Below are 15,096 nucleotides of genomic sequence, written 5' to 3'. Positions count from 1 at the left end.
TTGAAATTTTTTTCAGGTCTTTATAGAGCTTTTGAAAAAAAAATATATATATATAGCCCGAAAATGCATACATTAAAGAAGTCTCATGAAGAACAAATGAACAGCAGCACATTATGGGTACTCTTTGCAGACTTTTTTATTATAATATTACAAAATAAAAATACGTTTACCAGAATATCATGTTTTAAAATATATTTATTAAAGTTGAGTTTATTATTTGTGTTGAGAAATTGGTTTCTCATCTTAGTTTTTCATTTTCTTTTAAATTTATTTTTGCACTAAGAAATTGTTTAGTCAGTAATCCATTTCTTAATTGCAGATTTTTTTTTACAATTTGCCTTTTTTTGTAATATTATTATTATTTATGTAATATGTATTTTATATTCAATTTATTAATTTAAAAATTAGTTAATTTATAAATTAATTTTTATTTTTTATTTTAACAGTATGTTTGTTTCTATTATAAATGCAATATTTTTTTTAATAATATCTAATAATTTTGTAATGTGGTTGATAATTTATAAGAGGAAAATAAAAAAAAAATCATAAATATTTTTAATATATTATAGTAAGTAAAATTAATACATTATAGAAAATGGAAATGTTTTTTTCATAAATATTTTAATATATTATAATAAGTAAAATTAAGATTCTAAACAATATATGAAATTGTTATATCAAAATAACATTAAGAACAAAGTGAATGTTATAATAATGAAATATTTTATAGAAATTAGTTATTAATAAGTTTTCACACAATAAAAACATTTTTTTCTTGGTTTGACTTGGATTCCTAAACGTAGAACATCTTTTCAATTAATTAGATTACCTCATCTATTTTTGTGTGTATATAAGAGGATTTTTGGCAACACTTTTGTTTCTTTTTAAGTTTGAATTGAGATATATTTGTATTTCATTACATTATAACCGATATTAATTATTCGTTGTACAACTCTCCAAACAACCTTGTGTTCATACTGGAGTTGTATTTTAACGCGTGAACAAGAAGTATATATGTAAGACATGTAATTATGGTAATTGGTAAGTATGTTTAGAAGTTGCAATTAATGACATGTGAGTAAGACATGTGTAATTTTACAAATTTGTAACAATTGCACTACATTTCATCCCGTATGATTGTGAATTGTTTAATCGGTCGTTCTTCTTAGATTAAACATCCTTAGTACTAAAAAATGTGTATTGTTCTATCTAACTCAAACACATGATATTGGTAGACATATTATTGTTTGTGAATTTGATTTCAAAATGTGTAAAAGTTATTTAAATGTTTTTTATTTTATTTTATTTTATTTTGACTTATGTGTGATATGTGGTAGGAATTTGATTTTGAAACATGAATAGAAGTTATTTATTTTGGCAATGTTATTTATTTTTTAAAATATTTTTTCGGTACTATGTACTTTTTAATTTGTATTGTATAATGAAATTATGTATCTTTAAATTATGTATGATGTAAAATAAAAATGATGAATTATTTATATATTAACTAATTTTAAATAATTTTTAACCTAATAGATTAAAAAGAACATAAATGTTATATAAAAATAATAATATTAAAAAAAATAAAATTATAAAAAAATTGCAATTGAGATATCGATGACTAATCAACCAATTTCTCAATGCGTAAATAAATAAAAATATGAAAAACATTGGTGAAAAATTAATTGATGGGATATCAATTTCTCAACATAAATAGTAATTGATAAATATATTTTCAAATATCATATTTTAGCATATTTATTTATTTTTATAATATTATAACAAAATAAAATTCAGTCTCTACATATGTTACAGGATGACATATATTGTATTGTAAAAGTGGAAATAGGAAAATATCATGTAATAACAAATAAAAAATATATAATAAATTAATTGATATTTATAATAGTCTTAAAATAATGTAAAAATGATTTTTGATTTATTGATAATTAAAAAACTTAGACTAGTAATGATTTTTTATTATCAATTAAAATTGATTGAAAATCTTGAAATTATTTAACCCACTTGTCTAATAAAAGAAGAAATTAACAGTTTATAATTTAAATAAATTTTAGTATATAAAATATTTACAAAAGTTTTCTTTTTTACATGTCATAATATAGTTTTAAATTTCGATTTAAAATCATAGTGTGTATTTATTTTTTTATTTTATGATTTAAGCATTTATAATTTTTTGCAACTAAAATTCTTTTATTTACATATTCATATAATTTAAAGTTTTTTTAAGTCTTTTTTTTTTTGGTAAATAAGAGCTAAAAAAACAGAAGAAAAATAAGAAAAATAACAAGGACTACAAAGAAGTTAAACTCTCGAGAAACTTGTTCCATCCTATCTACATGAAGAGGCAGCAACAACTCTAATGGTGGTTCGAGTATAACTTCAAGCTAACTTACCGAAGCAACTCCTATCTTGGCTAGAGTGTTAGTACAATGGTTGCCCTCACGGAGTGTATGCTACAACATGCAGGACTAGGGTTTCACTTACCAATCTCTGATTAATTGAGAATTCAAAAAGCAAACCAGTTACCGATATCCAACATCCCAACAAAGCCTTGGGCCATTTAATTAACAAAGTTGTGATCTCTGCATAAAGGACTTCATGCCTCCCTAGACAACCGTAGAAACCCACCAAAAAATTTTCAATGTGGTCCCGACACAACCCTCTATAACTTGCTGATAAAGGGTTTCGCATAACACTATCGTCCATATTGAAAGCAACTGTGCCCACATTCGATTTCTCCCAAGACACGAGCCTATGATCAATAGATAAAATACCTTGATTTCCAAAAGCCACACCCGACTGACACACCAGTGACTACACCCTCGCATGTGACTTCGAGAAGCATTCCTCTTAACCATCAAACACTTGTTTGTTTCTAGTTGTCCAAATCCACAACGATCTCGTCCCCCTTTGCACTGTTGTTCCTCCTTCATGAGAAATTTGTACCCTGTTTTGGTGGAATATTTGCCTTCCACACTATGTTGCCACAACCACACATCCGACAAACCATCTACAAAACAAGGAACAATCTTAATAATACGTTCGACAATATAAGGAGGAAGCGTTGTATACAACAAACTCAGTTGCCATTTCTCGTTTGGCCAAAGGTCTCTCATTACTAGCCTTGAGTTATGAATGTCAAACCACGGGACACTTAACGCAAGCGACTCTTTCAACAGCCAAGGGCTATGCCAAAACTGAGAGTGGTCATTCCCCAACTTTATCTGAAACCTCTCTTCCAACACCGCCCAACCCTTCATAATTGCCATCCATGTGACAGAGCTTGGTTTCTAGATACTACCTAGAATGTGTCCTTTATACATGTAACGATCTTATAGAAGGGTGACCCATAACTGGTTTGAAGGACTTAACAAATCCCACACCAACTTCCTTAACAATGCAATATTTTGTTGTCATGTTGCATGAAGACCCAAACCACCTAGCTTTTTCGCTAGTTTCATCATGTCCCACCTCACCATATGCACTACCTTGCCACTACTCTCCTTCCAAATGAAGCTTCTAATTGATCTATCTATAAAATTGCAGATGGACTGAGGATACCACAGAATTTGCATCCCATAGGCGGGGAGAGAGAATAGGACCGCATTTGCCAACGTCACCCTGCCTGGTTTATTCAACAACTTACTCTTCCACATACTAAGTTTTGAGTTCACCTTATCCATAAGGCCAGCAAAATTTGCTCCACTACACTTTCATGAAAAATACGGAAGCCCAGATATTTCCCCAACTAGGTTCTGAACTTCACTCTAGTAATTTCCTATAACTGATCTTTTCTGCCCTCTACCACACCTTTAGAAGCGAAGGCTTCAGACTTGAACACATTCACCTTCATGCTAGACATCGCACATAAAGCATCTAAAATGCCTATCACCACACGCCCTTGTTGCAATGTCGCCTTAGCGAACAATAACACATCATTTCCAAAAATAAAAGTGAGATATTGTGGTAAGCTAAATTGGCTTCCAACGACCATCATCAACTTCCCTTGTGATCATATTCTACCAAGTCTTTCCATGCATAAGACAAACAAATACGATGATAAGGGATTCCCTTGTCGAAGTCCATTAGTCGGAGCAAAATAATCAGTTTGGCTTCCATTCCAACGCAGGGAGATCTTCGTAGAGTAAATCTCATGCATAATAAGAGATATAATAATCTCCAGGAACCCAAATGCTTTAAGAGTTTTCTTGATGATGGGTTTATAAAACACAACTTCATAATGATGAGATATTATCCATTTTAGATTTATTTTTCACTTTGGATCTAAGCTCTCACGATTAATTTATGGTATTTGTCTGAAGGAATATTTCATGAGAATTATTTTTATACACAACTCCACAATGATGAGATATTGTCCATTTTGAGCTTAAACCCTCGGTTTTACTTTTGGTCATCATCTAAAAGGTCTTTCAATCATTGGAGTATGTTTGTATTTGAGAGAATATTTTATGAGGGTTATTTTTATACACAACTCCGCAATGATGAGATATTGTTCACTTTGGATCTATTGTCCGCTTTAGATCTAAGCCCTCACAATTATTTTATGACATTTGTCTGAGTGGATATTTTATAAGAGTTATTTTTATACACAACTCTACAATGATGAGATATTGTCCACTTTAAGCCTAAACCCTCACGGTTTTACTTTTGGTCATTACCTAAAAGGTCTCTCAATCATTGGAGTATGTTTGTGTCTAAGGGAATATTTTATAAGGGTTATTTTTATACACAACTCCACAATGATGAGATATTATCCGCTTTAGGCCTAAGCCCTCACGATTTTACTTTCGATCATCACCCAAAAAGCCTATCAATCATTGAAGTATGTTTGTGTTTTATAAGTTGTTATTTTTTCTTATTTTATTAATGTGAGACTTGTTTGTATCCCAACACTTGAGAAAAACCCAATTCACTCTATCGCACGCTTTCTCCAAATCTAATTTCAAAATAAAGTCATCTTCCTTCCTGTGAGACCTCTTCATACAATACATCACTACCTCCTGGAGTACAATAGCATTGTCTTTTATACTCCTACCTTATATCGAATAGGTACAAGAGGAAGACAGAAGACTTCTAGCATAATTGTACAAACATGAAACAGGTTGAGGAGTCCTTAGCTCTTTACAACAACTCACACAATCGAACATACTAACGCTAATGGATCTCGTTGTAAGCCTGCTTATAGGACTAAACTCATTAAGATTAGTATAAATAAGGATGATTAATAACAAAAAAAATACGTTTTCATAATTATCAAGATTGATTAGTATTGATTTCTTTGATCTTGAAGACTGACTTGAATGTTGGAGTGTCTTTTGTAGGTACCCCTCTCTTCCCTAGGACAAGCATATGGAAGACGAAGACTCAGGAGACACAACAAAATTATCAAGTACCCTCGTTGGAGTGCCTTTTGTAGCTACCCCTCTCTACCTTAGTCATTGGTGCAACTAACTCCATCCTAGCCTCATGAGGCAGCTGCCCTACATCCAACCTAAACATCCCTTCATCTAAGGTCTCAATGGTCCCATATAGGTCTTTAAAATAGGAGATAGCCTCAGTTTTCAATATCTATACATCTGTCGACCGCTCCTCAAATGGCAAAAAGAGGCCATGAATTTTACTCTTTTCTCCATACAATAGTTTGTGCATGAAAGAATGTTATATTCCTGATTCCCAACCGAATCCATTTTTTTTAATATTTCTGAAACCAAAGTGTTTCTTCTTGAAAGAGAATTTTCTCATACTCTATCAAAAACGCTCTTTGAAGTCTCAAGAGCTGAGTCGAGACAACTCTCTCAAGAGTACATTGAATCCCCTTGAGTCTTGCCTCAAGCCCCTTTTTTCTTCCAACAATACTCTCAAACACCTCTTTGTTAAACCGAGTCGAATCCTCTGTAACCTGCTTAAGAGTCACCGCAATATTGACACCACCCTTATTCCATGCTTGATGGACCACCTCTCCATAATGCTCATGTGTACACCAGGAAGCCTGGAAACAGAAAGGCCACTGGGTACATTCACTCACATAACTACTGCAACAGATAAGAATATATAGGATTGTGATCTAAGTGTCATCTAAACAAGTGCTCCACCATGGCCTCTAGGAAGGCCAACCTCCGCACCACATCACAAACTCCACTTATCCAACCTTCTTGAGACCAAGCGTCCCCCAATGCAAGGTCTTTGCCCTGTAAAATTAGGACCAAAGAACCCCAACTCCACCATAACACAACTATCTAACCCTTGTTTAAACATAGAGGCCCTAAGGGGAGAAAACACCCCACCCCTTAGATGCGCTAGATACATCCAAAGCAATTTACGTGTCATGAAACACGGGTTGACATAAACCTCTCATTACTAGATTTTAATCTAGCAACATTTTCTTATTTATATTTGTTAAAATATTATTATATATTAAATAAATATATTATTTGTAACACTTTTTTTGAAAAATGTCATTATAGGTAGAATAACATTTTTTATTTCAATATTATTCTTTCTAATTATTTTCAAATCAAAGTCCCATATCGAGTAAAAAAATTTACATAAGTTATTTTGTAATATTTTTTTGAAAAATGCTACTATAATTGCTTCTAAAATCAAAGTTTCACATCGAGTAAAAAAAAAATATTTCTCTTATATCTAATTGTAACCCATAATTAAAGTCTCATATCGAATAGATTAATGATTCATAAAGAGTATATATACTCATATAATTATATTTAAGATAAATGAAATTTAATATTCTATATATAATTAGTGGTGACTAACTAAAAACGTCTTTCCCTAAAAACTTAAAGAACTCCTAGAAGTTTAGGAAACATAAAAATATAATAATTGATAGTAATATTTAAATTAAAATTAATTATTATTTTATAAAGTTAACAAAATTTTGGCAACATCATTAAAATGTTACAAAAATACTATTTTGATAACATTTAAAAAATGTTACCTAATTATGCAAAAATGTTATTAAAAGTCTTTAGTAACATAGACTATATATAACATTTGAAAATATGTTGTTAAAATAAATTAGCAACATTTATACATAATTAAGTAACATTTTTCAAATGTTGCTAAATACCATTTGTGTTGTAGTGTCCCAGCAGAACCGCCCCTTATTCCCCAAGAAAAATGCAACATGATACAATGTGCCGTAGAATCCACCAACTGTACTAAATAACTATCAGTCTTATTGACAAGCCCCCAAATCCCTCCAAAATATCCTTGAGCTTCCTCCAAACTTACCACCTCATAGCCAACTCTATCCCAAAACAAACGAGACTTTGAAAATGAAACTTACCACATCAGGTCGAAACTTCACAAGTAATTCTTTCATATGGTTGAAGCTCCTTTTATTCACAAACCCCAGGATGTTCCAAGATAAGATTGAAAAATATTTAAAACCAATCATCTTAATACGATGCTTGAAGGCGACCCTAGAAACACAACCTATTAACTCGAAGGTGATTCTACCATCATCCCAACAACACTATCTTCTTCCTCCATCTGCACCAAATCATCCTCCTAATAGTGAGCAGTATTATCATGATCCCTCATTATTGTTTCATCAGGCGATTAAAAGGTAAATTATACTATTATAACATTAGGAATGGGTTGAAACTAGATAATAAAAACCCCAGAGTACATTCCCCTCCGTCTTTTATGTACATAAGAGGGAACCCAACTTGTTGAAAAACATGCATGCAATGTAAACTAGTATTCTTTGTGATGCTAGGTTGAATAGTACTCTTTGTTTTCATCATTTTGTGGTGCCATACCAAATGTTTTCTTCACAGCCTCACTAGCACCATGGGTCATTTCCTTCACCTTTTTCCGTTAGTTGCAGAAACCCACTTACGTTGTCCTTTCCAGATTGGGTCGATTCCTTCATTTACTGCCCTATCTCTGAGGCCTTTTCTTTATAGTTTGACCACTCTTCCCTTGGGTCTTGTCCTTTGTTGCCTGTGTCGCCCCTTTCGTTTTCACCTTAGCTTGTTGGGCCTTCTGGCTCACATTTTCCATCATCTGGTTGGTCTTCTACCAATCCATTAACCCATCAACAAATGACAATTAACCCCTTTTTAAGACTGTTTCATATGTTAAAAAAAAACGATTCTTTTTCACTTTTTTTTCTTCTTAAAATTGCAAATGATTCCTTTTATTACGAATGAATATCAATATAAACATAAATGTCAATGACTTATGTTATGTCATTTAAGAACATCTATTTGGAACCGATAATATAAAAATAAGATTGAAGGTTGCATGAAATAGAATAGAATAGAATTGTAGAATGTTAAGTTGAATGATATTGTTACCTCAGTTCGGCCCTTAGCCTCACCAACTCTATAGCTTTGATCATGAGATGGCATCTTTCTTCTGCAAAGGGTGTTGTAGTAAAGTTTTTCTTATAGTATCATAAGCACCTTTTGGTTGTGACAAGGTTTGAAATGACTAAAATGGAAGATATGGCTTGCCATCTAAGTAATGACCTATTTTTGAAAAGCACCTATCTCGAATAAGTCCTTATTTCTCTCTTAGAGGTCGTTTATATTATTTTCAATCTTCGTGTTTTAAAATTACATGCATTTAATTTTTGTAATCTTTAAATTATTAAGATTAAGCCTTTCATCTAATTTTGGTCCAATAACTCAATTCATAGAAATAACATAACTGCATAAGTATGATATAACAGTGATTTAAATAAATTAATAAATATATATATATATATATATATACATAGTACTTAGTAAATAAAAAATTCGTAGAGGGGAAAATGGAAAAGGGTATAAGCCTTTTTTTTTTCTTCACAATCTTATTTGAATCGGCCAAGAGTATTATAAACGGTGGAATTCTACCTACAAATATTCCAAACAACTCGGATATCTAGAATTGAACTTGATATTATTGGATAAGTTTTAGAATAATCTATGTTAAATGATGACCATTTTTATATAAATGTCTTATATTATTTTCTTTAATTAGTTTGAGTAAATTATACATCTCTCTCTTGATAGATACAAATATTATACTACTATTTTCTCTTATATTAAAAATTACAATTTCTTCTCTCAATAAATTCTAATGAATAACTCTTTACCTATTTTTAAAAATTTTCGTTAAAGTTTCATTAACTTTTGTTACAAAAAAAAAATATTACCAAATCATCCTTTATACTAAAATTTCTTTGGAAATGTAAATATTACACTATTCTCTCTAAACAAATTTAAATATGTTATACTAATAATTTATCTCTTGATTTACATATTTAATTATTATTTTAAAAATTATTATAAATTTTGCTAAAATTAATTATATATCTTAAAAAAAATACGTTTCATTATTATCTTTACAAAATATTTTTAAAGTTCTATAACCAGTATGCATTTTAGTTCCAATTATATGAAATATAAACAGAAAAGAAAGTAAAAAACCATTGCATGCAGAAGCAGCAGCCGGACAGTGAGGAAACTTAGAGAATAAACAACAAATATAGAATGGTTAAGCTTTGAATTCTCAAATCAATGCTTTAACTCACTTTTTCGGTAGCGATCGAGAACTATTGATAAGCATGCTCTATCACATTCACATGTTATATTCTGAGAAATCGAACATAAGCAATTTGCGGGAACTTTTAAAACATATTCAAATACCTAGCTTTTGTTTTTGTTACTTATTTTAATATTTTTAGACTAACTACGGACTTCCTTTTCAATTTGACCCACTTCAGTTGCCTCACCTTCAAAAGGTGAACTAATTCAATTCAATTTACTTTTTTTATGAGTTAATAAACACATAATTTGGCTTTATGAGTTATGTTGATTGATTTAATGTTAAAAACGCACACAAACACACACAAGAAAACTAAAATCATAAGTAAAAACGCCAACATGAATAATTCATAATAACAAACTCAAAGAATAAAAAAAATATAAAATAAATAAATAAATCACCAATAACATTCATAAAACAAAAAGAAAAATGATTAAATTTAGAACAAGATTTAAATACAGTTTCATAAATAGAGGTATTGTTGTTCTTTAATTAGAATTATAGTTTTTTCTCAGTAATTAAAACAGAATAATTCATTGATACATTCCATTAGAATCATCTGTTTATATATACATCATACAAAGTATAATTCGAACATTATACAGAGTATAATTCGGACATTATACAGAGTATAATTTGGCTAAAATTGGGAAACAAATTACCTATAAATAAGGAACTAAATATACGCCTAACAGATATTATAATAAATCAGAATATATTATCATATATTCTAACACACCCCCGCAGTCGAAGTAGGAGGTTGCCGAAAGCTAAGACTATCTCGAAAATCCTCAAATAACACTAGCGGAAGACCCTTGGTGAAAATATCTGCAATTTGATAACGTGAGGGGACATGAAGCACTCGAACCTGGCCGCGAGCAACCTTTTCTCGAACAAAATGTATATCCATTTCAATATGCTTAGTGCGTTGATGCTGAACCGGATTTCCAGCAAGGTATATGGCACTAACATTATCACAATATACCAATGTAGCCTTTTGAATTGGACAATGAAGCTCCAAAAGTAAGTTTCCCAACCAACATGACTCAGAAACCACATTGGCAACCCCTCGGTATTCTGCCTCTGCACTAGATCATGATAAGGCAGGCTGTCGTTTGGCGGACCAAGAGATTAAGTTATCTCCTAGAAAAACACAATAACCAGATGTAGAACGTCGTGTATCTGGGCACCCAACCCAATCAGCATCCGTATAAGAAAGAAGGGTGGATGTTGAAGATGGATATAGATGAAGACCAAAATCCATAGTACCTTGAAGGTAACGCAAAATGCGTTTGAGAGTGTGCATGTGCTCCTCCCTTGGGTCATGCGTGAATAAGCATACCTGTTGCACGGCATATGTAATGTCGGGTCTTGTGAATGTAAGGTACTGAAGAGCCCCTACAAGACTTCTATAATGAGATGGATCCTCAAAAGGTGTGCTTGTAGCAACACTGATCTTTGGTTTGGTATCAACAGAGTAGGAGATGGCTTACACGATGACATGCCAGCTCAGTCAATGATCTCTGCAGCATATTTTTTTTATAGATAAAAATAAACCACCTGCATGACGATTGACATTGATGCCCAGAAAATAACTCAAAGATCCCAAGTCCTTCATAGCAAATTCCGAGCTAAGAAGGGATATGATAGACTTACGAAGCTCATCAGAAGAAGCAGTCAAAATTATATCATCCACATATAAGAATAAATAAGCCATAGAAGTACCTTGACGATAAATGAACAAAGAATGATCTGAAGTACTGTGAGAAAACCCAAGAGTACGAACATATATAGTTAGCAAATCTCTTATACCAAGCCCGTGGGGCTTGTTTAAGCCCATAAAGAGATTTCTTTAGCAAACACACATTATTAGGTCGATCAGGGTCCCGAAACCCCAAAGGTTGATGCATGTAAACAATTTCCTTGAGTTCTCCATGTAAGAATGCATTTTTTTACGTCAAGTTGATGAATAGACCAAACTTTAGAAAGAGCCAAACTGAGAACTATGCGAATAGTTGCTGGTTTGACCACCAGACTAAACGTTTCACCAAAATCCACGCCAACCTGTTGAGTTTTACCATCACCTATAAGACGGGCTTTATGCCTCTCAAAAGAACCATCAGATTTGTCTTTATGAGAAAAAATCCACATAGACCGAATTACATTAACATTAGGTGGACGGGGCACCAACTCCTACGTCTTATTATTAATAAGAGCATCATATTCATCATCCATAGCCTTTTTCCAATTCAGGTCACAAAGAGCAGATACAAAGTTATGAGGTAGCGGGGACTTAGACACAAAGGTAAGAAAAGTGAAATACTTTTTAGGCTTATAAATCCCATGTTGGCTTCTGGTAATAGGCCTTTTTGGTGGGCTTAGATGTGAGCTTGGAGTTGGGCGAGGAAGAGATGGGTAGGAGAGGAGGTGGGGTGGAGGGGCTCAGCCTAGTCGGCATGGGAAGGCTTTGTTGCTAGTTGGGCAAGTCGATTGTTGGATCCGGTGAAATGGGCTCTAACGAGTTAGGTAAGGGAGTAGCTTGTGGTCTTGTTTGAGTAGAGAAATGATAGACCATGTAGGTAGATGGTCCATCTTCTAAAAACTCATAAGTGTGATTTTGAGGAGTATGTAACTGTGCAAAGGGAAATTGCGTCTCATCAAATATTATGTGACGGCTAATGATGATTTTTTGAGATGATAAATCAAAGTATTTGTACCCACGATGATTCGGAGGATACCCCAAAAAAATACAAGAAGTAGACCGAGGTTGAAGTTTGTTTATGGTTATAGAAGGAATGAGAGGATAACATAAACACCCAAATACCCGAAGATGAGAATAAGATGGGTCCTTTTGATAAAGGATTCGGAGAGGAGATTGATAGTTTAATAACTTGTGAGGAAGAATATTGAGAAGGTATGTTGCCATTTGCAAAGCGTGATGCCAAAAAGACGGGGGAAGAAAAGCATGAGCCAATAAGGTACGGACAATGTTGTTGATGGTACAGATTTGTCTTTTAGCTTTCCCATTTTGAGGGGATGTATGAGGACATGAAAAATGAAAAGAAACACCATTAGCTTTACAAAATTCCCAAAAAGGCCCATTATCAAATTCTGTGTCATTATCACACTGTATATTTTTTGTGTCTCATTCAAATTGAGTTCGGATAAGGGATTTGAAATTCAAAAATATGGAATAAGTTTGTAATTTTTGCGATAAAGGAAATGTCCATAAAAATTTAGAATAATCATCCACAAACAAGACATAATATCTATGACCCAATGAACTCAAAACAGGTGACGTCCAAAGATCACTATGGATAATATCAAATGGCATAATAGTGCAAGAATTTGAAGCATAAAATGGCAACTTAACATGTTTTCGAAGAAGACATGAATGAAAAATACGAGAATCCTTAATTTAATTACATTTAATCAATTTATTCTTCCTAAGGGAGGTCAAAACAGGGGCTCCCGGGTGACCCAAACGATCATGCCAAAGAGATGGTGCTATGGCAGCAAATGTATATGGATTTGTAGGCTTGGTGATGGGATAAAGCTCGCCCTGACTCTCCCACCTCATTACCGGCTTCCCCGTCTGAAATCCTTCACAGAAAATTAAAGGGATCAAATTCAACAGAAATAGAGTTATCAGTTGTAAACTTTCTAGCTGACACCAAGTTTTTAACAAGTTGAGGAGCATGAAGGACATTGTTTAATGTTAAGGGAGGACACGAGGAAGACAATTTGGTGTGACCATAGCCATGAATTGGAATTGAATGATCGTTACCAACAATTATATCATGTTTGTTGCTCATATTAAAATAAGACGTGAGGTTACCTTGTGCAGATGTCATGTGAGAAGTAGCACCAGTATCTATGTACCAATTTGCATCTAGAGGACTGATGCCAAGAGTATGCATTGTAGCTTCTATGTCTGTTGGAATTGGTGCTGCGATGTAGGCTTGCGAAGGTCTGGGCCCAAGTACACCAGGCTGTTGACGTTATTGCTGTCCAAATTTGGGCTTGGCCCATGGATTAGAAGGGTACGGACAAGGAGGTATAGCCCACAGAGCCATCCACTGCCAAGGCCACGGTTGTCCGCCAGGCCATGGGACCACTAGTGCAAAAAGAGGCTTTTACGTCACCTAAATAACGTCGGAAAATGGCACCACCGACGTTATAAAAACGCGGTGGCATGTACCGTAATTTTGGCAGATTATTTACGTCGGTCCTAACTGGGTCCGACGTAAATTTTAACATCTACGTTGGCTACGCATTGTGTCCGACGTAGATATTAAAATTTACGTTGGCCCTTATTGGGTCCGACGTAAATAACCCACTGCTGGTTATTAAAAGAAGGTGCATTATGTGCGCGTAGTGTAGTTTCAAAAATTCTCCTCCCGCGCGCAAAGGCTGAAGTGGATCTCCTTCTTCCTCTTCTCCTTTAGAGTTGCTTTTCAGGGATTCATTTCAAGCTTCTCCTTCTTCCTCTTCAACAACTTAGATTTCTTCTCCCGTGCTTCTCGTTCAGCTTGGAACCACGAAGTTTACATATTCGAGGTTAGGGGCACTATCTTGTTTTTCTATGAGTAGCATTTCCAGTTTTTCTCGTTCAACTTTGTGCTGCATTTCCAGTTTTTGAAGCTGGAGAAGGAAGTGACCATGTCCGGATTTGGAGCTGGGTCTATCAAGCAGAACGGCCCGTTCTCCAAGCAGAACGGGCCGTTCTGCTTGCATTCGGTTTTTTTTTTTTTTAATTTTTATGAGTTTTTACGTCGGACGTTCTCATGTTTGACGTAAATTTACGTCGGTTTTCGTGCCCCGACGTAAATTTACGACTCCCGCTTTTACGTCGGACGTTTTTCTGACGTAAAAACCCCTAAAATAACCGACGTAAAATGCGTATTGTGTACTAGTGGACATTGGTCGGAGCTTGCTGACTGGCTTGCTTTTATCCACCACCGCGGCTATTGTTGCCTCCGATTATACCCCCACGGTTGGTGCTGCCCTTTCCGTCGCCACGACCACCATTGTTGCGACGATTTTTCCCTCCATTATTGTTGCGATTTTGGCTCCTCTTCCCACCATTATTGCAGTTCGAAGAGGGATAATCAGAAACATCAGGAGAGCCATCCGAGTCACGAGCAATCATGGCAGATGACGAGTTCTGTGCTACCTTTTTGGCAAGGCCGGCCTCTTCAAGAGTGAGCATCGAACGGGCTTGATAAAATTGGGGCAAGGGATCACTTTGGCGAATAAGGGTGGCCACACCGTTGTAGGGCTCGGTGAGCCAGAGACTAGTTGAAAAACAAGTCTGTTGTTGTCGACGGGAAAATCGACATTCTTGAGTTGATCCGACAGAGATTTGAGATGTTGACAATATGCAGAGACATTTGGAAAATATGCCATGTTTGTGTGAGTGAAGTCATACTCAAGGGTGACGGCACGAGAGTGTTTATTATCCTGGAATATGTCACGCAATCTATTCCAAGCCTCCAT

General features: G+C 34.0%; 1 protein-coding gene across 1 annotated transcript; it reads right to left on the bottom strand.

The window, feature by feature from the left end:
* Positions 1–14,548: 14,548 nt before the first annotated feature.
* On the bottom strand, positions 14,549–15,096 carry LOC109808948 (uncharacterized). Its single transcript, XM_083074110.1, has 2 exons — positions 15,029–15,096; positions 14,549–14,894 (listed from the first exon to the last, which is right to left on the bottom strand). The coding sequence occupies exons 1-2, from the start codon at positions 15,094–15,096 to the stop codon at positions 14,549–14,551; spliced, it is 414 nt and encodes a 137-aa protein (XP_082930236.1).

This window comes from Cajanus cajan, chromosome 5 (assembly GCF_000230855.2).
Source record: "Cajanus cajan strain Asha chromosome 5, NIPB_CcT2T_4, whole genome shotgun sequence".
NCBI lineage: Eukaryota > Viridiplantae > Streptophyta > Magnoliopsida > Fabales > Fabaceae > Cajanus > Cajanus cajan.
The sequence above is the reverse complement of the archived record's forward strand: the minus strand, read 5'-3'. Positions and strand labels throughout refer to the sequence as shown.

What these genes read in the sequence shown, in the direction of transcription:
- LOC109808948 (XM_083074110.1), bottom strand. Translation starts at nt 15,096, where the DNA reads ATGGAGGCTTGGAATAGATTGCGTGACATATTCCAGGATAATAAACAC. An exon ending in TCTCGTGCCGTCACCCTTGA is followed by an intron (nt 14,895 to 15,028) that starts GTATGACTTCAC and finishes TTTTTCAACTAG; the next exon opens with TCTCTGGCTCACCGAGCCCT.